Source organism: Papio anubis, chromosome 16 (assembly GCF_008728515.1).
Source record: "Papio anubis isolate 15944 chromosome 16, Panubis1.0, whole genome shotgun sequence".
Taxonomy (NCBI): Eukaryota; Metazoa; Chordata; class Mammalia; order Primates; family Cercopithecidae; genus Papio; species Papio anubis.
In genome coordinates, this window is record NC_044991.1 from 34,265,977 (window position 1) to 34,292,748 (window position 26,772).

The 26,772-nt window shown below is 51.4% G+C and overlaps 2 protein-coding genes across 8 annotated transcripts in view; one reads left to right on the forward strand and one right to left on the reverse strand.

The window, feature by feature from the left end:
• Positions 1–15,058: 15,058 nt before the first annotated feature.
• APMAP (adipocyte plasma membrane associated protein) overlaps positions 15,059–26,772 on the reverse strand; it is a 143,710-nt gene continuing 131,996 nt past the window's right edge. Inside the window, exons 11-15 of one of the 7 annotated variants that reach the window (XR_004178974.1) lie at positions 21,679–21,755; positions 20,892–21,018; positions 20,210–20,755; positions 18,793–20,046; positions 15,059–15,470 (exon numbers count right to left, since the gene is read on the reverse strand). The gene's annotated coding sequence lies outside the window, so the exon portion shown is untranslated. Of the gene's footprint in view, positions 15,471–17,128; positions 20,047–20,209; positions 20,756–20,891; positions 21,019–21,678; positions 21,756–26,772 lie in introns of those variants that run through there. The other 6 variants (XR_004178975.1, XR_004178970.1, XR_004178972.1 and 3 more) reach the window with 6 other exon arrangements.
• On the forward strand, positions 25,552–26,760 carry LOC116270773 (translocon-associated protein subunit gamma). Its single transcript, XM_031656505.1, has one exon. It carries the CDS (start codon positions 25,609–25,611, stop codon positions 26,164–26,166), a length of 558 nt encoding a protein of 185 aa, XP_031512365.1. The 5' UTR covers positions 25,552–25,608; the 3' UTR covers positions 26,167–26,760.

Here is a 26,772-nt window from a genome sequence, read left to right on the forward strand (position 1 = left end):
GTTTAACTTTGCAAGTATAACATACATAGAAAACACAAGGCAGAAAATAGCTGATGTGGACTGCCCCGCTATCTCCGTCAGTGAAACTTTTAAGGAAAACTTCCCCCAGATCAGCCCTGAAGGGGCAGCACAAATCCTCTGGATTCTCCCCACCAACCTTTCTACATTTAGACGCAGCGACAAGAGAACTCGCTCCAGGAACCCGGCTGAGCAGCTGCACCTGCCCTTGGTGCTGTCAGCGTCATCTGAGGCTGAAAGTCCTCCTGGCTCCTTTCTATTTTAACTCCCAGAATGTGCCCAAGATGAATCACTCCTGTGTCTCCACCCTGCTTTGGGGGTCTCTGGTCCCATTTCTTGTTGGGTCAAGGTTTTTCTTGCTTGGCAGGGTTGGGTTTTAGACACAGGAAGAAAAGTGAGCAGGTAGGTCAGCCTCTGAAGCCTCTCCAGCCTGGCTCTCCTTATTACTTTGGCCCCAGACATTTGAAATCACAGTGTCATAAAAATGGACTGTTGCTGTCTACTCGGGGAGCAAGCTGTGGCCCTGCCACCCTGCACTCCTAGTGCCTGCTGCCACCTCAGAACTTAATGAAGTTTCTAGCAGTGAGTTCTCTCCTGCCCTCCAGCTATGCCTGCCACATGTCAGGGTCCCTGCAGGACACGGTGGCCACAGAGGACTGGGAAGGCCAGTGGGCCTTGGAGAGGGTGCTCAGGGGACCAGTTAGCCACCTGGCACTCAGCAGCACTGTCTCCCTGTCCCTGGAGCCTTCCCTGACCACCGAGGCCTCCTTGACAACCCTGGAACCTCCCTCCAAAGCCTTGGAACCCCCGCCTGCACATCACGTCACCCTTCTCAGCTCTTCGAGTCCCTACCCTGTCCCTTGCTGCACCCCTACACCCCACACAGTGCTGCTGCAGGGCAGAGGAATGGGGAGCACCTGCCCTTGTGAAGTACTCCCTGAGTCCTTTAGCCACCATCAAGATCTGTTTAAGGGAAGCAGAAAAACCCGAGAATAAATACTACAGATGAAGAAGTTATTTGTATTAAAATAAACATATTCAACTCTGCATATCCAACACACCCTCTTCCCTACTTATCCCAACACTAAGTCTGTGCATATGAACCAGCTGATGTCGACCCTCCCGATTCGCAAGCAATCTCACGGGCTGGGTCTTAGGCGTCCACACCTCAGCCATCTGACCTGCAGTTGATGGGCTATCACCAGACACCTCCCTCCCAAGGCTGAGACTATGCCATTGTTATCTGCGGTCAAAGCAGGTGGAGCCCAGTGTGGGGAGGGTAGGGCTGAGGGATAGGCTGGGAGAATGGGACCCTGAACCTTGAGGAACCAGAAACCTGGGGCCCTGGGCCATACTCCTGGCCCTCATCCCCTTAAAATGCCACACACCGAGTGGACAAGTCTGCCAAATGACCCCAGGACACATCCCAGGGGCATCAGTAACAGACTCTACTGCCCCTATCAGCTCCAGCTGCTCACTCCCACCTGACCCCACCCAGCCCTGGTCCTCCAAGAGCAAGAAGGATGCTGGGGGCTGGGCCCACACCATTCCCTGGTCCCCAGGCTGAAGAGGTGAGAAGGGGAGAAGGAAGGCGCAGCAGTCCCTCCAGGTAACCAAAACGATGCTTCTGTTCTCACTCCAGCTGTCCTGTGGGGGAATGGGGAGGGGTTAGAGGGCTCAAGGGAACAGCCCAGCCCCAGGATGCTTACGCTCCTTTCCACCTTCCTGTGTGTTTGATAATTTTACAATAAAGTGTTGGGATAGAGGGGAAGTATGAGGAATAAAGGCTGGCCCTGAAGAATGAATATCTGTCCTTTCTGTCTTAGCCTTCAACTGAGCGACAAACCGTCCCACGGCCATGGCGAGGAGGCCTGGCCCTTCAGTGAGTGCACCTGGCTTGCCAGCCAGAAGGGAATCCTGAGGCAGTAAGATCTGCCAGCCAAACACTGCACGACAGAGGTGTTTTGTCTCATCCGCGCTCAGGCAAGGTTGTTGGATAGGAAGCGTGACCACGGGGATGGTGGGATGTCCAAGTGTTTTCTTAGTGTGGCGAGTGGCTTTCCAATAGAACTTTTTCTTCTCGTGAACTCCCACATAGGCGTCTGCTACAGAAACTGGGGAAAGGCATCCCAGGTTGCTACAAGGAAGAGCCTAGAATTCTCCGCCTGCCCTCCCAGCAGGAGGCTTCCAGCAACACCAGTGAGAGCCACTGGCCTGCAGAGGCCTCTGCCCTGCAACACAGGGGTGTGCGGCTCGGCTGCCTCTCAGGCTCACCTGGCACCGGGGCTGGAGGTATAGCTGCCTGGGCCCAGGGCCAACCCCACCTGTATTTCATAGCCGTTGGGTGGCAGGCATTGTGTGGTGTCCACATGGACTCCAGGGATCCTGCCAGGAAAGATCCAGTCCCTTGAACCTGCCAAAGGACACAGTCAAGCAGAGGTTCTGCTGAGCAGAGGCCCTGTCCATCCTTCTCAGGGCTTCCTGTGAGCCCTGAATCCCCAGGGCCCTGGACATCCACACAGGTGCCTCTCAGCCCCACTCCGCCATCCCACAGGTGTTTGCAACAGGAAATTTTTTTTTTAGACAGAGTTTAGCTCTTGTCACCCAGGCTGGAGTGCAGTGACATAATCTCAGCTCACTGCAACCTCTGTCTCCCAGGCTCCAGTGATTCTCCTGCTTCAGCCTCCTGAGTAGCTGGGATTACAGGTGCTCGCCACCACACTCAACTAATTTTTTTGTGCTTTTAGTAGGGACGGGATTTCACCATGTTGGCCAGGCTGGTCTCGAACTCCTGACCTCAGCTGATCCACCCACCTCAGCCTCCCAAAGTGCTGGGATTACAGGCATGAGCCACCTCACCTGGCCCGGAAATTGCTTTTTATGTGATACCAGGACCGAAATGCATCTTCCTTCAATGCTTCAGTACACTAGTCAAAATAAACACAGTTAACTGACATTTCCATTGTTCATGAGAAAGCCTACCTCTGGAATGCAGGCTCTTGGTTTAGGGTTTTGGTTTTGAGCCAGCTATCAGGGAATTCAATCAACCCTAAGTCTACGGGCTCAGAGCCCTGGAGACTCAGTGGACCAGGGATGTAGGGAGGGTTTTTCTCTTCCCAAGATGGAAAACTGCTGGTCTGTGCATGTTTTCTGAAAGATGCAGTTCCACTGACACCTTCTCCAGCTTGTGAACACACACCCAGCGAAGAAAGACCCGCTTTCCGAGCTGCATTCAGGTGATTCATGCACTCAGCGTGGGGAAGCCAGAGTCTGTGTCTGTGATGAGTGCAGACCTGTAACCACAGCAGCATCAAGACCAGGAGGCTCAGTGCCTCTGGGCCCACCCTGGCCCATGGCAGCACTGCTGGCAGGAGACCCGAGGGAGGCCATGGCCTGGCACACCTGCCAGACCTGTACGGAGGACCCAACACAGGCAGAGCAGCCCCAGCTCTGTCACCGACCTGTCTGAAGCCCCAGCGAGGGGGAGGAGCTGGTGAACAGAACACTGAGGCCTGGATCAGGATTCTTCTCCTCATTGTGTTCATCTGCAAGATGGGGCTAAGAGAGGCGGCCGCGCATTCTTTGTTTGTGGAGCACCTGCCATGTGCGCTGCTCCTGCAGCTGAGGAATCTTCTGTAAAGACCACAGGTTCACTTCCACCTCCCAATACCCGTCCCCCAGAGACTCTCAGCTTGCCCCGCCCTTTTGAAAGTTCTTCTGTCGTGACCCACGGGTAGAGAACAGTGGACGCTCCATCATTACGGTTCAGACCAGAACACTTTCAGGAGCGGAAACATTGTCATTAGTCCCAGCGCTGGGGCAGCAGGCACGAGTAAGGACTATCCTGAGAGGCTGGCGTCGTCCGAGCCTGGGGCTTTGGAAAAGCCCTCCACAGCCCCGAAAGTGCTCCCCTCCTTTTCTGTAGGACCTTTGTCATGGTGCAGATGTGTTAATCCCATAATCAGAAACGAGGCTCACAACACAAATATACCTGGGAGAGGTCAGGAGCTGATCTGAGTTCCTGCCCACACTCAGGCTTTGATTGGCAGGGTCGGGGGCACATAGTGGGAAAGGGGCAGGGTCGACCCAAAGGGAGAAATGCTGCAGAAACACAAACCTGAGTCTGAAGACAGACCCCAGCCCCCTCCAGCCCCAAGTGCATTTACCTCTCAAAGCGTTTAGAGCCTCCTGGCCCATCAACAGGAGCATTTGAGATCAGTGAGAAGGTTCTGTCTGTCCGTCCACACATGCTGGCATCGGAGCCCAGAAGGCAGGCCCTCACCCCTTCACTCCATGCGGCCTGAGGCTCCTGGCAGGCTCTCAGTTCTCAGGGGGACCTCTGGCCTCAAGGCCCAGCAGGAGAAGCAGAGAGGCCACTTGCAACAGGTTGCTGCTGCCCCACCCATATGTCTTCACCTCTGTAGGCTTTGAAAAGGACACACACGTGTGAAGACATAAGTTTCATTTAGTTGTGAGCAGGTAACTGTGCCCTGTCTGTATTGGTGGAGGACGAGCAGGGCTTAGCAACAACCCTTTTTTTGGGCTAACACTTGCCAGGCCACCCCCACTCTTTGTTGGCTAAACTGTGGACGTCCTAAAGAAAACGGAAGACAAGGCATTGCAATAAAATAAATGAGGAGCAGTCAGAGTGCCCTACGGAACCACCAGCCCAGAAGAGGAACTCTTGTCATTCCTAGGCCTCCTCCATGTGCCGCACCTGAGGTCACAGCCTGCCTGGGACGTCACACACCCAGTGGTTCATTCAGGTGGAATACAAACGCCTGGCCATGTAGACCCAACTCAAGGCAACTCCCAGGAGTCATTCTGGCTCCAGAGCTCCATCACTAGGCCCCTGTGGCAGCTCTGCACATGGCTCCCCGCAATCCTGAGAGCCCTGCTTAGGAAACGCCTGCATGCAACCTCCATCTCAGAGTCCGCTTCCGGGGAACTTAACCTGCCGCAGTAGGCACTCAAAGATGTGCTGATGGATGATGCACTCAAGATGTTGTGTGTGGGCCAGGTGCGGTGGCTCACGCCTGTAATCCCAGCACTTTGGGAGGCCGAGGCAGGCGGATCATGAGGTCAGGAGATCGAGACCATCCTGGCTAACATGGTAAAACCCCGTCTCTACTAAAAAATACAAAAAAATTAGCCAGGTGTGGTGGCGGGTGCCTGTAGTCCCAGCTACTTGGGAGGCTGAGGCAGGAGAATGGTGTGAACCCGGGAGATGGAGCTTGCAGTGAGCCAAGATCGCACCACTGTACTCCAGCCTGGGTGACAGGGCAAGACTCCGTCTCAAAAGATGTTCTGTGTGTGCATGTGCATATGAATGCACGTGTCTGTGAGTGCAAGTGTGCATATTGCTACATTCACGTACAGGCACGTGTGTGTGCATCTGTGTGTATGTGTGTGTGCATGCTACCTAATGGCCCAGTCTGGCAAAGTCTGGATCCCCAAACAAAAGGAACTGGTAAACATCCCACAGCAGCAGCACTTCCCTATGTCATTTTTCCTGGCAATCCTGTGGCTTTAAAGATTTCAAATATGAAGAAAGTCCCAACCTCCTAAGAAACACCAGTCATGGTAAACCTTCAACGTCTTGCATCTTGTTTAAACACGGCTAATTCCGGCTGCAGCTGGCCTCACCTGTGCAGGGGCAATCTCGCAGCACCAGCTTGAAATTGATGTGAAGATTAATCAAGGGATATCATTTCTCCAACTAAGTTTTGTGGAAATGAAAGGGGCCTGTCAGAGCCCAACTTACTACAAATTCTCCATACAGACAAGAGGTGGCAGATTCATCTTGGTGCTCAGGCAGACACTCGGCAAAAAAGTTTTCATCAGTCACTTCTTCCTAGGGCACACGAATCCACGCGTCCTCCATGGGAAGCAGGAAGGAGCCACAGGAGAGGCGATGACCTCAGAAAGAGATGGCAGTGTTGCTGTCACACGAACTCAGGACAGCACAGTGCAGGGAGTAGCTCCCTCCCTTCCCAGATGCAGCAGCTCCTGCTGATTGTCTCTGGAGTCCCAGCTTGGGCAGCCCTGGGCCCCCCTACGCAGGCAGAGCCATCCTGAAGGCCACACCCATTGCCCCAATCGACCAACACCATCAGTGTGGCCAATGAACGATGCCCAGGCTCCATGGCCCTGCCCCAAGCGTTAGTCTGCTTGTGTCCTCAGGAAGCTCTGAGTCCAGCAGGGGATCCCAGTGAGTCGGGAAGGGGACACTGGGGGCTTCTTAAGCTCAGAAAAAAAAGGCAGCCAAGTGGCTTGGGAGCTTCAGGGTTTCCTGGGAGAGGGGACATCTCACGGTACATGGCTCCCATATGGGGTAGAAGCAATAGTGCAAAGACAGAGAGGATGGGACACGTTTGGGCACTCCCTGGACAGGCATCCCGGAAGCTGGTATGCTTGGAGCGTAGAAGTCCAGGAGGCACAGCTGAGGAATCAGCTGGCAGAGGTGCCAGGCAGCTGAGGGTGGGCACCTGGGGCAGGCTGGGGGATCTGCTACTCCATCCCACACCAGCTCACCCTTGCACAACTTAATACAGAGAGCAGCGCACACTCCCCATCCTGCCGCTGCTGAGCGCTGGCCTGCTGGCCTCAGCACGCTCTCAACTGCAGGCTGACCTTACTCCATGTGGCCTCTTCCTGCCATTAACATTCTGTCATTCTGTTTCCAGAGGAAACACTTTTTTTTTTAGACAGAGTCTCATTCTGTCGTCCAGGCTGGAGTGCAGTGGGGCCATCTCAGCTCACTATAACCTCCGCCTCCCGAGTTCAAGCAATTCTTGTGCCTCAACCTCCAGAGTAACTGGGATTACAGGCACGTGCCACCACATCCAGCTAATTTTTGTACTTTTTGTAGAGACAGGGTTTCACCATGTTGGCCAGGCTGGTCTCGAACTTTTGACCTCAGGTGATTTGTTCACCCTGGCCTCCCAAAATGCAGGGATTACAGGTGTGAGCCACTGGCCCTGGCCTCCAGGGAAAGGACTTTATTGCAGCAAATTGCACAATAGCTTTCCAAAAAATACATAAACATAGGATACTTTAATGTGTAAGTACACTCTGGTTTTAAAATGCACGTTTCATCATGAGTTGAAGGTAGATTAGCCCTTGTGGTTTCTTCTGCTGTGTAACAAACCTCGTAAATCTTAGGGGCTTGAAACAAAAACACTTATTATCCTTCTCACAAACTTCCAGTTTGGACAGGGCGTGGCCACTCTGTGTTCCTTAAAATACCAGTCCAGTGAGTTTGGAGACCGTGAACAATTAATTCTGAGGCTGGCTGGTCTCAGTGGGTAGTGTGCTGGTTGTGGGGGCTGCAGGCTGTGAGATCGCCTGGGAGCCGTGGGCTATGTGATCCTATGAGGGCCGCGGGCTGTGAGATCGCGTGGGGGCCGCGGGCTGTGTGATTGTATGAGGGCTGTGGGCTGTGAGATCACCTGAGGGCTGCGGGCTGTGAGATCACGTGGGGGCTGCGGGCTGTGAGATCGTGTGGGGGCTGCGGGCTGTGAGATCGCGTGGGGGCTGCGGGCTGTGAGATCCTGTGGGGGCTGCGGGCTGTGAGATCGTGTGGGGGCTGCGGGCTGTGAGATCACATGGGGGCTGTGGGCTGTGAGATCGTGTGGGGGCTGTGGGCTGTGAGATCCTGTGGGGGCTGCTGGCTGTGAGATCGAGTGGGGGCTGAGGGCTGTGAGATCACGTGGGTGCTGTGGGCTGTGAGATCACCTGGGCGCTGTGGGCTGTGTGATCGCCTGGGGGCTGCTGGCTGTGTGATGGCGTGGGGCTTCAGGCTGTGTGATCTCGTGGGGGCTGCAGGGCACAGTGCAAGGCAAGCTCCTCAGGAGGTCCAGGGCAGGGCTCTGGGGACAGGGTGGGGTGAGGGTCACTAAGGCTGAGGGAATACACTGATACACCTGGGTTGACATGGCTGTGACAGCCTTGCTGATGAGAGCTGAGAGGAGAATGGGAGGGGGAGAGTTCAGGTGCAGAGCTTTGCCATATTAGACAAGCCAGGCCTGCACACACTGTGTGGGGCCAGGAGGACGTGGCCCTACCTCTGATCTGCAGGGCTGCAGGGGAATGGGCCTCTGGGGGCAAAGCCAAGATTTGGGCACCACATAGAAGAGGCAGGAGCATCCTAGGAAACGTTGAGTGTGTCGGGGATCATGTTCACGGTGCCACAGGAACTACCCAGGACTCAGGACCCGTTGGGCTGGGCTACAGAAGGGCTTTCACCTGGGGCGGGCACCGAGGTCAGCAGAAACATGAGACGTCAGGGTGAACTAGCGCTGTGCTTCCGGCTGAGCCTCCTGTGCTGGGCCCTCTGATACCCAAACCCTCCCTGGAACAGCGGCCTGCAGCCTGGGGAGATGGGCAGTGCTGTTCCCATCTCACAGCAGAGAAATGGAGACCAGCCCAGGGGAGAACGCGTCCAGGGCTCCACAGCAGCAGATGCCGGAGTCCTAAGAGGACGTGCTGAGCAGTATCATGACTGTCTGGCCTCTCAGAGGTGATTCTCATCCCCGCCTCATTCCCAGAATTAGACTCCCTGGGGGCATGTCTCACTGGTGATGCTAAAATCCTAATTCCTCCCCGTCCCTGCACCCACGACCTTCAGCGTCAATGGGGCGAGATCAGCCACTTGCAAGGACACTGAGTGAACATGGTCTCACTCCTGTGATCTCGACCCAGGCTGCCTCGGTGGGCCCTGGTGCGAAGAGACATCACACAGAAGGTGACTGATCTGTGGGATCCCGAAGCAACAAGCTCACGAAGGTCGGGAAAGGCCAGAGAGTGGCTGCAGGTGGAAGGAGGCGTGAATGCAGTGTGGGACTCCAAACCTGGACCCTGGCTATGAGGGCACGACTGAGATGACTGGCCACACTCAAGGGGGCTGAGGATGGGCTGATTAAAGTGCTAAAAAGACTGGGCGTGGTGGCTCACGTCTATAATCCCAGCACTATGGGAGGCCAAGGTGGGCAGATCACGAGATCAGGAGATCAAGACCATCCTGGCCAACGTGGTGGAACCCCGTCTCTACTGAAAATACAAAAATTAGCTGGGTGTGGTGGCGGGCGCCTGTAGTCCCAGCTACTCGGGAGGCTGAGGCACGAGAATTGCTTGAACCCAGAGGTGGAGGTTACAGAGAGCCAAGATCATGCCACTGCACTCCAGCCTGGGTGACAGAGTGAGACTCTGTCTCAAAAAAAAGAAAAAAAAAAGTGCTGAAAAACCGACCATTGGGTACTGTACCCAATGACTGGGTGACAAGATCATTCGCGGCCCTAACCCCAGCCCCATACAACATATCCATGGAACAAACCTGCACAGGTACCCCTGAGTCTAAAGTACAAGTTGAAATTTTTTAAAAAAGGAAAACAGTTTGTTAAGGGAAAAATAAATAAATAAATAAGTAAAGTCTGTGTGTTAATTCCTCAATTTCGATAGCTGCGTTTTGCTCCCAGAAGAGAGTGTTTTTCTGTAGGGATTGCATGAATCACACACTAAGGCATTGGGAGTGATGGAGCATTATGTCAGCTATTTAATTTTAAATGGTTCTGGGGAAAGTTCTCCATACTGTTCTAGTTCTCCATACTGTTCTTTTTAAGTGTGAGATTGTTTCAAAATTAAAAGTAAAAAAAAAAAAAAAAAAAAAAAAATGTATTGCCCATGGAGAGAAAGCCAGCTTTCCCTAAAGTGTGAACATAGAGATGCCCCACCCTCTCCTAGGACAACCAGGGCCGCTGCCAGTAACCAAGCCTCAACCAACCAGGCTGAGTTCCAGGTGCAGTGCAGGCACCTGCTCCAGGCACGCCTTGGTCATCCTGTGGGAGCTGGGGCAGGCGCCAGCTGCACCTGCCTGAACACAGGAAATGGACTGGGAAGTGCAGGCTGAGGGGTCTGCAAGCCCAGCATCAGGAACCTGTCTCATTCCCACTGCTCTGGGCTGAGGCTTTCTGGAGACTGAATTTAGGCACACCCCATAGGTGGGCAAATGTGATGCCAAGGCCCCACTGTGGCTTGTGACCAGAGGAGCCTCTCTCCCAATATTACAGCAAGATTCTCAGGGACTCTGGATTGGGCTACGGCAGAACCAATCATGTGGCTGGTAGAGCGGAGAGGCACTCTGCTTGGGCAGGCAGGGTCACATGCTTTGGGGAACATTCCTACCCAGCCCACATGGCTTGAACTCTGAACCTGGTGGGTTGGTTAAGCCAACAAGGGGAAGAAGTCAGTGGAAGTGGGGTTGGGGAAGGGGGCCTCCATGTGTCTGCACCTGCCTGACACCGCCTGCCCCACACCCCACCCTCCTGACACTGCCTGCCCCATATCCCACCCTCCTGACACTGCCTTTGCCATATCCCACCCTCCTGACACGGCCTATCCGATACTCCACCCTCCTGATATCACCTGCCCCACACCCCACCCTCCTGACACCGCCTGTGCCATACCCCACCCTCCTGACACCGCCTGTGCCATATCCCACCCTCCTGACACGGCCTCTCCAATACCCCACCCTCCTGACACTGCCTGCCCCATATCCCACCCTCCTGACACCGCCTGTGCCATATCCCACCCTCCTGACACGGCCTATCCAATACCCCACCCTCCTGACACTGCCTGTCCCATATCCCACCCTCCTGACACTGTCTACCCCGCACCCCACCCTCCTGACACTGTCTACCCCATACCCCACCCTCCTGACACCGCCTGCCCCATACCCCACCCTCCTGACACCGCCTGCCCCATACCCCACCCTCCTGACACTGTCTACCCCATACCCCACCCTCCTGACATTGTCTGTCCCATGCCCACATCCACCTGACACTGTCTGCCTCATACCCCACCCTCCTGATGCTGCCTGCCCCATACCCCAGGCTGGGGTGCTCAAACCATCTCCTTCCTAGAACCCCCAGCGCACAAGGTTCGGAGGTGGGTGGAGCGCTCTGCCTTTTGCCCTCAGGCTGATTTCTCAAGAAGGCTCATTAGAGAGTGGTCAGGAGGAATACTTAAGCCAGAGCTATTTGGGAGGGGTCCATGCCCTCTTAGGTGCCCACCTCCCCACCCAGCAGCTCCCATGCCACCCCACTCTCTTGCCTGGGTCACAGTGACCTTTGTCTGGGGCAGAGATCAGGCCTCCACCCTCCGCCACCGGGCAGAGCATCAGGGATGAGTGCCGCCCCAGCTAGCCCGGATCTCAGCTTTCCCAGGGAAGGACAGCTCTCAGCGAAGCTTCGTCCACTCCCCTCCCTGCTGCGATGAGTTTTGCTTTACAAAGTTTATGAACAAGTAACTCCTGTATTTGTTTGGTAGACTTAGGTTTTTGTGTTTGAATTTTGCTTAAAGCGAGACATGCCTATCATTCAGCATACCCAAACCACATAGTTGTAAGACAAGATTTACATTTGTTCCTTAAGTAGTCAGCTCCTGTCAGTGGATGTGGCACGAAAATGTGACAAGTCACGGACTTCAACAGTCAGAAACATCTCTAAACTGTGTGTCCAGATATCATTGTAATATGTGGCCTGTCTACATCAGAACTACTGGCTTACGTACTAAAAATGCAAATTCTAGGCTTGCCGGTGGACTCAAAAGGTGTGTAACAGAATTCAAGAATCTCCTTTTAGAGGGGCAAGGGACTAGGGGGACAGGGACGTCTGACCAAGAATGAGAAATCATGATGAAGGCAGTAATGTTCACAGGAGGTGTGTGTGTGCGTGTGCGTGTGTGTGGTGTGTGCGTGTGTGTGTGTGTGTGTGAGAGAGAGACAGAGATAGAGACTGAGGTGAGGTGGGTCCCTGAATATCTGATTTCAAAGAGGTCAGTGGGTGCTGGTGTTCTGGTGCCACACACTACACTTTTATCTCTTTGATCCATAACAACAAAGCAGAAATGAAAACTTCCTTCTCTTCTTTATTAAAATAAGCTTTCTTCTTAGCCCAACAGAAGAGACCCCAGCCATAGCGGGGCTAGCCAGCCTTCCAGAGGAGCCTGTCCCCTGCTGTCCTGGGGACCCCAGCACCAGCTGAAGCCTCCAGAGTGGCTCATGGCTCTCTGTCCATCACTGCAGCTGTGGAGCAGTAAACTCGGCACCCACGCCCTTCTATGGGACACCCGCAAATACTTTTCAATAAGCTTGAGTCCATTTCCTCACCCACACAAACACAAACAGAAAGACCCTCCACTAGGTCTGTCACCAGCTTGACATAAATTTGTTTTTCATATTCCTCATGGAAAATAGAGCTACGCTCGATCAGAAAGGTGAAAATGGAATGGGTGAGGGTATTTTAATTCTCTCTTCTCTCTCTTCCCTCCTTGCTATGTGTACTTGGAATATGTGCACACACTCAGCTGTAAGAGCTGTTTGGGACTTGGGAACCAGCTTGCCTGGACATCAGAGGCCACAGGGTCCGTCCCTGTCTCTTTGCAGTCTGTGCAGTTGCCCCGGTTGGTGGAGCCACGGTGGCTGTGCCCTGTGGGCTGGGAATGATTGCAGGGGGACTGCAGGTCAACACATGCTGCATAAACCAAAGAGCAATGTCTCCCACTCATAAATAGGGCCGTTTTCCAAAAAGACGTGGATGGTGTGGTGGTCAGTAATCACAATCAGACTGAAAGGCACCTGCGTCCCTGGGAGCTTCAGGTTACAGTTCCCCAGAAACTCAAGACACTCATGTTGTATCTGTGACACTTTCTTAACATTTAAAATCAGTCCTCCAGAGGTAATATGATAACGACTGAGAACAAACCAGGGGTTGCCAGTGAAAACCAGGGAAGGGCTGACAGCAAGAGGCACAGAGTTTAGACGTTCAGCCCTGGGAGGGAGGAAGAAGAGGCGTGGGGGGCTCGAGCCTAGGGCCTGCCTCCTCCTGTCTTCGTAGTGGAGTCCAGGCTGGCTGCTGAGCACCTCACACACAGGAAGATTATTGCCTCTTTGTGTCCAGATTAACTGTCCCCAAAAGTGATCGGGTTCTCTGATTCACCCCTGCCACCTTCACCCTGGCAGAGGGGATCCTGGGCCCCTTGGCCGTGTGCACTGAGACCAGCTGACACCCTGCTTGACTCGAGCTCCTCAGCCCCAGTTCAGCCCACCCAAGACCCAGAGTCCGCCTGTCTCTGCCCAGTGATGGTTTAACTCCTATCTAGACCATACCATGTTCCCAAAACGCTTCTCAGTGGGAAGGATACAAGTTGCCTTCTTTGGGCCTCCACGTGCTCCCAGCTGATGCCTCGTGATGCTCTCTCCTGGGTCCTCCTCTCCTTCTCCTTCCTCCACTCAGGCAGGTGGTTCTCCTGGTGCCTCCAGGAGGGAGCACACGGCAGGGCAGAGAGCCAGCGTCACCGTGAACACCTCTTGGCTCTTGTTTCCCAAAATCCCAAACCAAGAGAAGAGGGAAGAGGCAGAAAGTTCAGCAGGTGCAGAACGTGGGGGCTTCCTGCGGACTAGACAGACGACCTGGTGGGCCTGAAGGAGCTGGGAGGCTGCAGACCTCAAAGCTGAGAGACCTCAGGCTCTCCTGGGTCACTTGTCCTGGGAAGTGATTCCATGAGATTCTTGGTATCCTCAAAGCACAGCACAAAGGGACACCAGGTGGCCCAACCCAGTGGGGACCACCTGCGGCCAGAGGGCTTTTCTGTGCCTCAGCCTTGCCTGAGTCTTTGAAATAACCCTGGTGAGGTGGGGAGGAAGCGGCTGGGAATCAGAACTCTCCTTACAAACCGGAAGTGGGATTTTCCACAGAGGGGAGGCCAGGTGTAAAAGCGAATGAGGGTGATTTATGAAAAGCAAGGAAATGCAAAGTCCCTGCAGACTGAGGTTCACAGCTTGCCCACGCTCCGCCTGCACCTCCGGCCATCCCGTGTTTCACACTGACAGCCTCGCCCCCTGGGCCTGCTCAGCGGAGGCTCCTGTCTGAGGGAAGCCTACGTTCGGCCACCAGAGGAACCCGGCAAAGTGGGCAGGCACCTTCCCTTCTCCACCTGCCTCTGTTGTCAGGATGAATGGCCCAGACTCCCTGAGAAGCTCTCGTGCTCACCAGACACCTTTCCAGTTTCAAGACCTTTCCTCAGCCCCTGAAGTCCCACAGACCCCCACAGAGCCCCTCCCGGCTCTTGCCTTGTTTCCTAGGAAGGTCACATGTTCTTTAGCGCAGTCATTACCCACACTCTCCCCAGGGTGGGAAGTTACCCAGTGCCTCCAAGGGAAAACAAGTTCCCTCCAACTTAAAGTGGCTAAAAGTGGCAGTGATTTCAATGCTTTCGTTCCCTCTGCCCAGGGAGGGGGCTGAGGAGAAATGGATTGAGACTGACTGAAGGTCGTCGGAACCTGCGTGGCCCCGTGCTGAGCGCCGTGTGGTCACTAACCTGTTCCACCCACATGTACGGCCTAGCGGCTTGGCAGGGACATGGAGACATGCAGCAGCAGGGAGGCTGCGTTTTCAGTACCCCAGCCATGCCTCCTGAAAAGCAGGAGCATGGACACGTCACCCCCCTGGGCCTCATCCCCTCGGTCCCCTCCTCCAGCAGGTGAATATGACACTGTGGGCAGATGCAGGGGCATTGCAGGGGGGCACTGGAGAATCCACGGGAACTGAGCTGCATCCACAATGGAGGCCTGGAAGCAGAGGCAGAATGTGGGTGGCCTGGAGCTTCTCCTAAGGGTGGCCAGAAGTAGGAAAATAATAATGGACATTTGGGCTCATTCCTCATCACACACAAAAAAAGTGCCAAGATGGAGCAGAGCACAGGACACTGCAAGGACAGTGATCTCAGCCCAGGACCAGGGCGGGGTCATGTCAGACCATCCCTGACAGCCAAGGTGCCCAATGCCACACTGACCTGGTGGTTTTCAGAGCTCTTCCTTGCATCACCTACAACTGCTCATGGTGGCCCCGCATTAAAGGAAACTGCCAGTCCTTGGATCTGCGATGCCCCTGCCTGGCCCCACACCATCCCACCGTGTGCCCACACATCCTCTGAGTCATGCAGTGGGTTCACTGCACATGGAAGCCAATATTATAGCTCCTACTTTTGAGAAAAGAAAAGGCTTTATTGCAAGGCCAACCAGCAAGGAGACAGGAGGCAGGGCTCAGATCTGAATCCCCAGTATTAGGTTGGGTGAGACTCTAATGGGCTGGGGAGGGCAGGTTGGTATGCAGACGCACTGGTGGGGCGGATTTTGATGGGACAGCTTTAAACGTGGTTATTTACGGTAAGGCGTGGAATGGTGGACTTCAGCACTGGCTCTTCCTGGATAACAGACCGCTTGTTTCTGAAAGGGTTCCCGTGTTCAGCTTCCAGTGATGCCCAGGCTTTTTGATTCCTCAGGGAGGAAACGTTGGTTCTAAGTGTTACTGAGGTGACGGTTTCCTGCTCTCCACATGCCCAGGTCATATGACTGCAGCTTCGGCTCTGCTACTTCTGCAGAACAACTTGACATCCTGTGATCCACATGATAGGGACAGTTAGGACTGGTCCTGCAGTGACAGTCCCTCCCGAGTCTCCCAGGTGCTGACAGATAAAACAGTTTTAACTTGACCTAAAGTCTCAAACTAGGCTTGAGGACATTTAATACAAATGATTGGTAAAGTGGCGCCATCACATGCCATAATTAAACACATCCAAACAGCGTAATCTATGCACAGTTACATCTAAACAAAGTCACCCACTCACACCATGCTGGCATCTATTTTAGATAAATCATCCAATTTCTCGCCCACATACTCTTCCAAAAGGTCATGCCACCCTGAGCAGCCAGGTCTGTGACAAGCGTTTGAACTCTGCACTGCTGCTCACTCCCCTCTCCAGAGCCCAGCATTGGCTTCCGCTGGACCACCCAGAGAACCCCACAGGTGCCCTGCTGGCTCCCCTCAGCCTCCGGCAGCTCCTGAGCCCCAGAGCCCAGGTTGCTCCCCAGGTCCGTTCAGCCCCACCTCTGGGAGGGAGGGCCTGGCCTTGGAGTTTCCTGAAGCTCCCGGGTGACTCCAACCAGCAGCTAAGCCCAAGAACCCCTAATTCAGGCAGTTAGCATGCGTGCATGAGTCATATTTTGTCATGTAAATCCCACATTCTCCAAGTAAAAATTGAGGCCGGCACTGGGTACTCAATAAGATCATTAAAGTCCTATGATCATGACTAACGTTCAACCGCAGAGGGCACGGAGGCACACTGACCACTGTCGGCACAGTCAGAGAGGGCGGGGCCACAGAGACAGAATGATGGGGAATCACGTGAACCCACCAGTGACCACCACGCCCTCACCCAGCAGACTGCCAAAAGCTCCCCAAGTGCAGAGGGGCCGATCTGCTGGCCCTGAGCTGCCTGCTCCCCCCGGTTCTCAAACCGAAGCACCTCCGCTCCCCGCTGAGTGCGGAGACCTGTGACTTCACACTCTGCGGCATCATTGTGCTCTGCTGGGGAACGCACAGTGCCCCCATGCAGTGCGGTGTGCATCGTGCAGAACCTACACCTGCCGTCACCCTGCACCCGGCCCCTCACTCGCTGTCCCCACCCACGTTCCCACGTTGCTGTTCCCCCTTTAGAGGCCCTTGGGTTCAGAGGATGCCCTGAGCCATGGGATTCCTATGAGCATTTGAGTGCTTGCCCAGAGCCAGACTCCAAAGTGGACACAAAACAAGAGAGCTAGGCATGACCACACTAAGTGGAGCATGCCGTTACCAGACTAAACATAAAATGTTTCTGCTTAAAATAAAATAAATCCAATAATTTCCAGGTCCCTGGAATTTATTCAGAACCCCTGTAAACTGCTAGATGGTTGCCCTCAAGTCATGGAAGCACAGAGGAACACCAATGCACGTCCAACGCTGTGCTTTCGCAAAACACACAATCCTGTCCTCTCCCCATTTCGGTCCCAAGAAAATCACACCAGTGGAGCAGCAAGAATGGGGGCTTGCTGTGGACCATCACAGCCCCATAACTGAGGGACGGAGGTGGAGGCGACCCAGGAACAAACCGCAAAGTGCCTGGGCTCCAGGTGGCTCCATTGAGAGCCATGAGTCCCACTGGGGAGAGGTGACGCGCTTCTCTGCTTCTTTGTATTTAGAGCCCCCTGCCCTCCAGAAAATATTTTTACTCAAAATTAAGTTGTTGAAATATCATTTTATTTTTATTACGAATAGATTTCACCTAAACTGAAAGCTGAATGGATGTCTTTGAGATTTTTTAAGTGTATAAAAAGGAAGTAAATCCCACCCTGGTACATGACCCTACTATTCTCAGCACCGTGTTTCTGAAATCTTTCTGAAGTCGATCTTTTTACCCCTCCCTTCCTCCTCTCCATTCATTTTTGACCCAGACCCTCTTGTAGGCACTGAATAGCAGGGAAGGAGACAGGCCCGGATCAGGCTCTGGTGGGGTTCCTATCCTGGTCTAACAGAAACAAACAAGGGATGAAACATTTTCATTAGAGCTAGTGTCATGAACAAAAGGAAACAAGATGAGTGGGGGTCACCACAGCTCCTAGCAGGGGACAGGCAGAGACGGCTGCTCTGAGAGGGTGAATTTGTGAGACTTACAGAACAGGAGACAGACCCAGCGCAGACCGCCCAAGCAGAGGGAACGCAGTACTTGCCAAGTCCTGCAGGAAATGCCAGGCAGAGATGACCAAGACAGAGCTTCCCTGAAGGAACCTGCACTTTAGTCTGGGAAAGAAAAGTCAAGGCCCTTTATGGAGGACTTGCCTCTGAAGTGCTTGCCATGAACATAGGGCAGCAGCCGAGGTTCCTACCGCACACATCAGTGTATTTCAGTCTGCACCCGAGACCACACTCCTAACCACAACACTCCAGGACAGGTACACAGGAGGTTGTAACCAGGGGCAAAAACAGTAAGGGACCTTGAGGACCAGAGAAGGGTCTGGCAGAAAGGAAGTCAGGACCTCGCCAGGTATAGATGATTCAGTGTGGCAGAGACTGGGCCAGAAAAGGCGCTGTGGAATCTACCCTGTTGGCTGGAACACTTGTGCTGGGAGCCCTGAGCAAGCCCCCGTGGAAGGCGGCTCAGGATGCCAAGCTGCAAGGAAGCCCAGCCACACAGAGGCCACGTGCGCCACAGACACGGGAGTGAGCAAACCTACTATCAACTCGAATCTTCCCAACTGACGCACCACACCCTGGGCTCCTTCCAAATTCCTTACCCACAGAATCCGTGAACATAGCAAAATGGCTATTGTTGTACTAAGTTTGGGGTGGCTCGCTGTGTACCCATAATAACTGAAAACCAAGGATGTGCAAAAGAAAGCAAGAGTGCTGATGCCTCTGAAGCGCTACAGTGACCTCAACGAGAGGACCTGTGCTCTAGCCCCAGTCCCTGAGTCTGAGAGGTCAAAATGGGAACATTAGAAACTGATCCACCATCCTTTGAAAGGAAAGGCTCAGGGATGTGGCTATCTCAAAGGCAGGTGTCCAGCGGGTCTGAACTGCAATGTGGACCTCCCCATCCCCTTCTCACCCTGGGGATGCTTTCTGCCGTGCCATCGCCCCCACGTAAAAGCCCTATGAACAGAAAGCCAGTGCACTGTAAACACGGATGCCACATGGAGAAATCCTCTCAAAAAGGGGTGCACAGACCTAAGAGCTTCTGCACCACTGAGTAATACATTTAGCCTGTCTCATTAATATGTTAACGACGGTAAGCAGAAAACATTTAATTAGCCAGAGCTTTGCTTGTTGTCTTTGAATTTTAAAGGATTTCCAGGACATGCACTGGGATCTCTAAAATCTTGAGGGAAGGGTGAGCCAGCACCTTCTTGACCTGAGGTGGATCCCGTCAGCAGGCAGAGGTGCACGGAGCCCAAGCTGCAGCCTGGCCTCTGCGAGGCGATCTTCTCTGCTTTCCTCTTTCTTCTCCTCCTTTCCAATATCTTCAGACGGGGCTGAAAGTAAATGAGCAAACACACTTACATAGACAGATTGATCACTTCTAATCTGAAAATCTGAAATCTGGAATGCTCCATTCCAAAATTTCGTTAATGTCAACATGACACTGAAAATTCCACACCTGACCTCATGTGATAGATTGCAGTCAAAATGTTGTTTCATGCATGAAATTATTTAAAACATTATATAAAATTACCTTCAGGCTGTGTTTTAAGGTATATCTGAAACATAAGTGAGTTTTGTGTTTAGGCGGGAGTGGGTTTCATCCCCTAAGACAGCTCATTACCTGTATGTGCATATTCCAAAATCCAAAAACACTGGAAATCCCGAACACTCCTGGTCCCAAGCACTTCAGATAAGGGACACTCAATCTGTGTGTACATACACATGCACATATGAATGTATTTGCGTGTGTGTGTGTATTTAGAGAGAGATTTGCAAAGGTTATTTGGTTGCTCCCTGATCATGGCACCATCTTGATTCTAGGATCTCTTGAAGCTCTGTTAAAGGAACCAACAGATGAGCAGGGAAGTGTGTTGAGAAATAAAAGTGACCGTGCATGAGACTCTGCTGGATAAGACAAGCAAAAAATTGGGGTCAAAGGCCTTGAACTGCTAAAATAAGCAAGAGTGCAAGCTCCATGACTCTCTGGAACTGCAGACACCCCACAGGGAAGTGGGGCTGCCACTGGAGGATCAGAGACTCTATGCTGCCTCTTGAAAAGCTGACAAATTCCATTATATATACATTTTATGCACCTAAACTCAACAATTTAACAATTCATGTTGGTCAACATTTTAAAGAGAAATGCCCAGAAAAAATGGCCATGAAAAAGGGCAGCCAGTGGTACCCAAAAACCCACCTAGTGGGCTCATGTGCCCAGAGAGCTTGAGACACACACTCTGCGGTTCTCTGGGTCGCGCTCAGCAGCCCCGCGCTTTCCATGGACGTCGAGAGAAGGTTTTGCTGAGCCATGTCACTCATGTTTGCAGATTGGTAACCCATGGGCACCACGGCACTGGCATTATGCAGGGCGTGGCACGGGGAACAAAGCAGGGAGCCCTGAACAGCAAGCCGTCGTGAGTGACTGGGGGCATCTGCGTGGGCTTCAGCCTCCACCCTGTAAGCCAACGGGAGGTCCCAGCTGTAATCCGGACCAACTCTGCTCTGCACATGCGCTTCCTCAGCATCGTTCACACAGCTCCTTGCTAAGATTCCAGTGCCACACTTGCTGTCTCTTCGTAGCCCTGGTTGCCCTTCTCAGGGAGAGAGCTTACACTGACCTGGGGGCAGTGGTCAAGAGATGATGTATCCACAGCTTGGGTGGAGGGCAGGGGACCGCCATCTTCCTCCAATCGCCACTCTTCCAGCAATGCAGCTCACAATCACTTCAGCCCTAAACCAATCTTACTGAAAGCAAATGCCATCCATGCAAAAGATCAGATGTATACAGTATAAGGTGGCACAAAGCCGTGATTACTAAAACAGAGCATTATCAGGAAACGGGCCTGGCATCTTAATTCCTAGGGCACTAATAGAGTTGATCTCATACCTCAAATACCTCTGGTCTCAAAGCTTTGATAAATCTGAGAACAGAGTTGGGTCTTTGGGAAATAGAGACAGTAGCAGGAAATTCCAGAAATAGCATCAGAGGATCCTTCGAAAAACATAGTAGAGAGAGAGACAGACTCCACCTGTACATGGAAGGCAGCTCAACCAAGACAAGACTCAGGAAGATTCCAGGCCGTGGAAGGTGCATATTGCAGTATCATGCCCCTTCAAGACCCTTTAAGCAATCCATTGTATTCAGCAGAAAACACCAGTCTCATCTGAGGAAAACAAATCCCAGGATAGCCAATCAGTGAATTACAGTCTTAGCAGGCACTCACCAGAGGAGGCCGGGTCCAGTGAAACCCGAGAATCAGCCCACACCAAAATTCTGCAGGGAGTCAAAGAAAAACGTACACAAATGCTCACATCAGTGTTAGTCATAATGCCCAGAAAGCAGCCACTGGTGGGCGTATGGAGAAGCCAAATGTGGTCCATCCATAAGGTAATGTGGTCCATCCATACAGTAGAACACTGTGGAACCCTGAAAGGGAAGGAAGCTGTGATCCCTCCTGCTGCCACACAACAGACCTGAAAACACTGTGCTCGGTGAAAGAAGCCAGACACAAAAGACACACACTATTTGATATAGTTCTGTGAAATGCCCAGAATAGGCTGATCTGCAGAGACAGAAAGCAGATTCCTGATTGCCTGGTGGCAGGGGAGGCGGGACTGGGATGTCACCGCTAGTGGGGTGGGGATTCTTTCTGAAGTTAGACAGTGATGGTCACATAGCATTGTGGATGTACTAAAAGTCACTGTTTCCTACACTTCAAAATTGTTAAAATAGTGTTACGTTATGTGAATTCTACCTCAACTTTATAAACTCTATTTGGTTAATCCATTTTTTAAAATTCTGCAGTGGCAGCATCTGGCCAGGGCTCCTTTGTCAGCATGCCTTGGGTGAGGTGAGGAAAGTGGCTGGGAGAGGAAAAATGGCCCATGAGGTATCAGGAAGCCAGTGGGATCCAGCCAGAATTTACGGATAAACCATAACCTGGTTTTTTAAGTATTTCACACAAAGGATCTTAAATCCCAAGAAATAGAAACGTGCTGCCAGTTTCTTTCATGGATCCCACCAGAAAGAGGGTATGGAGAGGGCCTGAGATGGGCGAGGGCCTCTCTTGCTCTGTTTTCAGCCAACCTCAACCACGGTTGATGAGTCCTGTGGGGCTCCACGCCAGGGAACGGCCATTCCGATGGCTTTTGTTCTTGAGGCTCCTGTAGGAGAAAAAAAAAGAAAAAGAAAAATCCCATTCAATCACCATAACCTGTCCCTGCAAGAGCATAAAAATAAGTGATTGCTTATTTGAAACACCTGAACTATCACTGCTGCAGCAACTCAGGAAATCTGATAAGGTGATAATGAAAACTGTGTCATGCATGAATATCCATTTTAAAAACACACTTATGTCAGTCTTTACGTAAAGGTCGAAATTAATGTCATGTTGAAAACATTTTTCAAACCACAATTATCTTGACTCATGAAGCGAACCGAATTCCTATTAGGTTTACAGTCTTGGGTTTAAGCCTCACACATTTCACCAGAAGGGCTTCACCAATCAGAGTAAAAGCTGAATTGAAGACAGATCACAAGGACTTTCTATCCCTGGAGCTGGCTGCCTTTGTTCAGCCTTCTGGGTCACATCTTGCCCTCCAGGGAGAAGTGGCTGATGAGTCAGAAGGCGCTTGTGAAGCTGTCCTTCTCCCAGTGCATCCCACGGACCCCCAGATGCTCTTTTGCACAGGTATGTCTCTTCCCACCGGGTGGCAACTGCGACCTGGAGCCCCTGGCCCAAGAGCCGCCAGTCAGTGCATCACTGGAGCGGCAAGGGACACCCCATGTGCCCTGCCCACAGGTGGGGAGCAGCCACCAACAGGGCTCCAGATGCCCTTTCACCCAGGCATGTCTCTTCCCACTGGGTGGCATCTGCGACCTGGAGTCCCTGGCCCAAGAGCCGCCAGTCAGTGCATCACTGGAGCAGCAAGGGACACCCATTGTATCCCCTGCCCACAGGCAAGGAGCAGCCACCAATAGGCTCCAGAGGCTGATGGGGAGCCACTGTGTGGTGCATCCCCCCTGCCCAGCAGGCGTTTTGGTGTTTTGGTGGTGCCCGGAAGGTGTACGGTACCATGTGGAAGTGGCTCGATGTATTAGCCATCTGTAGCTGCATAACGCCATACACTTAACAGCTTTAAACAACACCCATTTGCCACCGTGCAGCACAGCAGCTCGGAAGTCCTGACAGGCTTGGCTGGGCTCTCTGCCTTTGCTCTCACAAGCTGGAACCGGCGTCAGCTCTGCTGTACTGTAGGTGGAGGCTCCAGGGAAGATCAGCTTATGGTCTCATCCAGGTTGTGGCAAAATTCAGTTCCTTGTGGTTCCAGGACTGAAGTCCCTGTTTTCTCATGTCTATCAGCCAAGGACTAGTCTCAGCCCCTGAAGGCTGCTCTCAGATCCTGACCCATGAGCCCCTCCACATCACCATCAGGAAAGGAGCAGCTCCCTGGACAGAGCAGCTCTGTCACCCATGGGTCCCTCTGACTTCCCCTTCCATCACCAGTTCAAGAATATCCTCTGCTGTAAAGGGTGTGTGGTGAAGCTCAGCCCAGCTGGGTAATCTGCTATTTTAAAGTCAAAGGATTAGGAACTTTCTCCATCCACCTGTGCTGCTGCAACACAATACCTGAGACTGGGGATTCATAAAGAAGAGAAATTCCTTTCTCACAGTTCTGGAGGCTGGGAAGTCCAAGTCAAGGCACTAGCAGGTTTGGCATCTGAGGAGGGCCTAGTGTCTGTTTCTGAGATGACACTTGTTGCTGTGTCGTCCAGGGGGAATGAATGCTGTGTCCTCACATGGCAGAAGACAGGGGTACGAGCCTACGGTGCTCCCCTCAGCCTCTTTTATAAGGACGGGAATCCTATTCATGGGGGTTCTATACTTGTGACTTCATTTCCCCACCTCTTAATACTCTCACTTAGGTAATTAAGTTTCAACATATGAATTTTGGTGGACACACTCAGACCATAGCAGTAACCCTAATTACACCTGCATCAGTGAATCCAATCTTCAAAGTCTTGGGGATTAGAGTAGGAAATCTTGAAGGCCATATTAGAATTTTGCCTCCCACACCTGGTGTGTAAGGAATACTTACCATAAGCTCAAAAGTCAAGCTCTGTTCAAGTATTCTCCACCCTGCATTTGCACACAATTTCCAGGCCTTCTGATTTTACTACTACTAATAATAATAGTGGTGGCTAGCCCTTGATGCCAGCCTCTCTGTTCCACACCTAAAAACTGGTCTCATTTAAAACACACAATCCTCTATGAAGCTAACTCTATTACTAGTTCCATTTTGCAGAGAAGACGACTGAAGCTCAAAGAGGTGAGGCGATGTGCCCAGGTGACTCAACCAGTGTGTGTGTGGAGCTGTGAAAAGGCAGGACCCAAAGTGACAGCAGGGTCTCCTACCCTAGACCCGAGCAGTCACCGCTGGTTTCAGCCTCTGTGTGCACTGAGTGCCTGGGTGCGGGTACCCAGCTCTTGAGTCCACACTATGACCCACCATCTCTCCAGCTGTGGGCCCCCAGCCTCACCTCTGTGTCTTCTTCCCTGCCCTCCACTGGCCTATAAGCAAGAATCGTAAAGTTTTTAAATGTTCATCATTTGCTGTTGACTTGTTCCCCTGAGGGCTTGATAGAGCTGACTAGCACACATATGAAAAAGTGTTAATAAAAGATTAAAATGCAAGATCATGGAAGATCCAGATCAGCATAGAAAATCCAGTCTAAGGGTAAGGCTGAAGGCCACACTTTCATGTCTCACCCAGTTCCTAAAGCTGAAACATAAATTTTACTCTGAGCTCCCTAGCAGAAAAAGCAAAAACAAAAACACAGAAAATTAATTGTGCAGAGGTGGAGCTTGCAGTGAGCTGAGATTGCAACACTGCACTCCAGCCTGGGCAACAGAGTAAGACTCTGTCTCAAAAAAATTTTAAATAAATAAAAAAGAAAAGAAAATTAACTGTGCAAAAGTAGAATAATCCACCTCCTTTAAAAAAGCAAATTTTTTCCTAACTCACAGAGCAAGAAAGCAGTTTGCCTTGTGAACCTCACATAAGGGGCACTGATTATCACGGTAGAAAACCCTTGGCAGCATTTCTAAAGCAAATGCAGGCCTGGGCGGTCTCACAGAATTTCCCTTACAGACCTTACGAGCAATCTGGGCCCGTCATGAGCACCAAGCACAATTCAGAGAGCATAGATTCACAGGTGTCTGGGAAGTGAGACAGATTCCAAATTCCAGAGACTCAGCCCAACACATCCCAAAGAAAGGAGGTTCTGCATGCCCTCCAAAGACCCTGCACAAATGCCCTTCCTCTCAACGAGGGCAAACAACTGATTATTCAGGGTTCTCATCTCAGATCAGAACCTGGTGGGCAGATATTCCCTCTCTATTGTCAAAAGTTAAATAATCTAATCAAATGAGCAAGGTTGAGTGGACAGATTTTTCATGAAAATTTATAAGACTAACCAAGGCCCTTAATAAGACGATCCAACACTGAAGAGAAGTTGGATGGAAGAACTTACATATGAGACAAAGTTTATGCTCACACACATACACACAGACGCAAACATATAATGCATGCATATATATGCACATATATACATATCTATGCGAATGTACACACATATACACAAGTCCATATATACACACACATACATATCAACATATACCTACACATATGCACACATGCAATCATATACATGAACACACAAATATATACATGCATACACATATACACAGGCATATACACATAGGCACAAATATACACTCATATATGCACACATATACACACCTAATAAACACACTCACCCACACATGACAATTCTGATTTCAGCAAACACTCATGTTTATAATTCCTCCAGTTTCTAACATAGCCAAAAAACTTTTAGTCCAGAAACTTTTCAAAGCAAATCGAACCACCACTAATCATGGTTATAGAAAACTCTCGGCCTTTGCCCGCCTTGGCGGCCGGCTCTACCTTCCAAGTTCTAGCCTCCTGCTCCGCCATGGCTCCCAAAGGCAGCTCCAAACAGCAGTCCGAGGAGGACCTGCTCCTGCAGGATTTCAGCCGCAATCTCTCGGCCAAGTCCTCCGCGCTCTTCTTCGGGAACGCGTTCATCGTGTCAGCCATCCCCATCTGGTTATACTGGAGAATATGGCATATGGATCTTATTCAGTCTGCTGTTTTGTATAGTGTGATGACCCTAGTAAGCACATATTTGGTAGCCTTTGCATACAAGAATGTGAAATTTGTTCTCAAGCACAAAGTAGCACAGAAGAGGGAGGATGCTGTTTCCAAAGAAGTGACTCGAAAACTTTCTGAAGCTGATAATAGAAAGATGTCTCGGAAGGAGAAAGATGAAAGAATCTTGTGGAAGAAGAATGAAGTTGCTGATTATGAAGCTACAACATTTTCCATCTTCTATAACAACACTCTGTTCCTGGTCGTGGTCATTGTTGCTTCCTTCTTCATATTGAAGAACTTCAACCCTACAGTGAACTACATCTTGTCCATAAGTGCTTCATCAGGACTCATCGCCCTCCTGTCTACTGGCTCCAAATAGACCATGTCAGCTTCACCCCCTGGCTTTGTGTCTATGGGTGGCCTGTGGTATATGGAAAAGTCGCAGGGTGGTCAGGGTGGGAGACACACAAGATGTTTTCATAGTCTAGAGCCTTTAAAAAACCCAGCAGAATGTAACTCAGTATTTGTTTATTGGCTGTTTTTGACAGATTGTTGAAATTAAATGAATTGAAAGGGAAACTCAGAGTACCAGGACGTTTATTAAAAGGAAAAAAATGTCTTGCAATGTGCTATAATCACAAGAGGAGAAAATAACTTGTTTCCTTGATCTGTCAGAGGTCACAGTAACCTGGGCCGAGCTGTTATTATTTATTATATAACAGTAGTAGGAAGTTAATAACTGGTTCTCTGTGTTCCAAGCACAATATTGCAGCTTCTTTTGAACCATAAATATCCGAATGAATCCTCTTCCCAGGGGATTGAACAGAAGCTTAATGTTTAAAAGTGTTTGAATTTGTGATCTGAAATAACGCAAAATTAAAAACATGATTTCTCCAGTTTTCCAACTTGAGGAAGAGAAACTTGTGGAAAAGTTCTGCTGTTTTTTTTTTTTTTTTTTTTTTTTTTTTTTTTTTTTTTTTTTTTT

Excerpts from the sequence above, each read along its gene's own strand:
- LOC116270773 (XM_031656505.1), top strand. The coding sequence starts at position 25,609 with ATGGCTCCCAAAGGCAGCTCCAAACAGCAGTCCGAGGAGGACCTGCTC.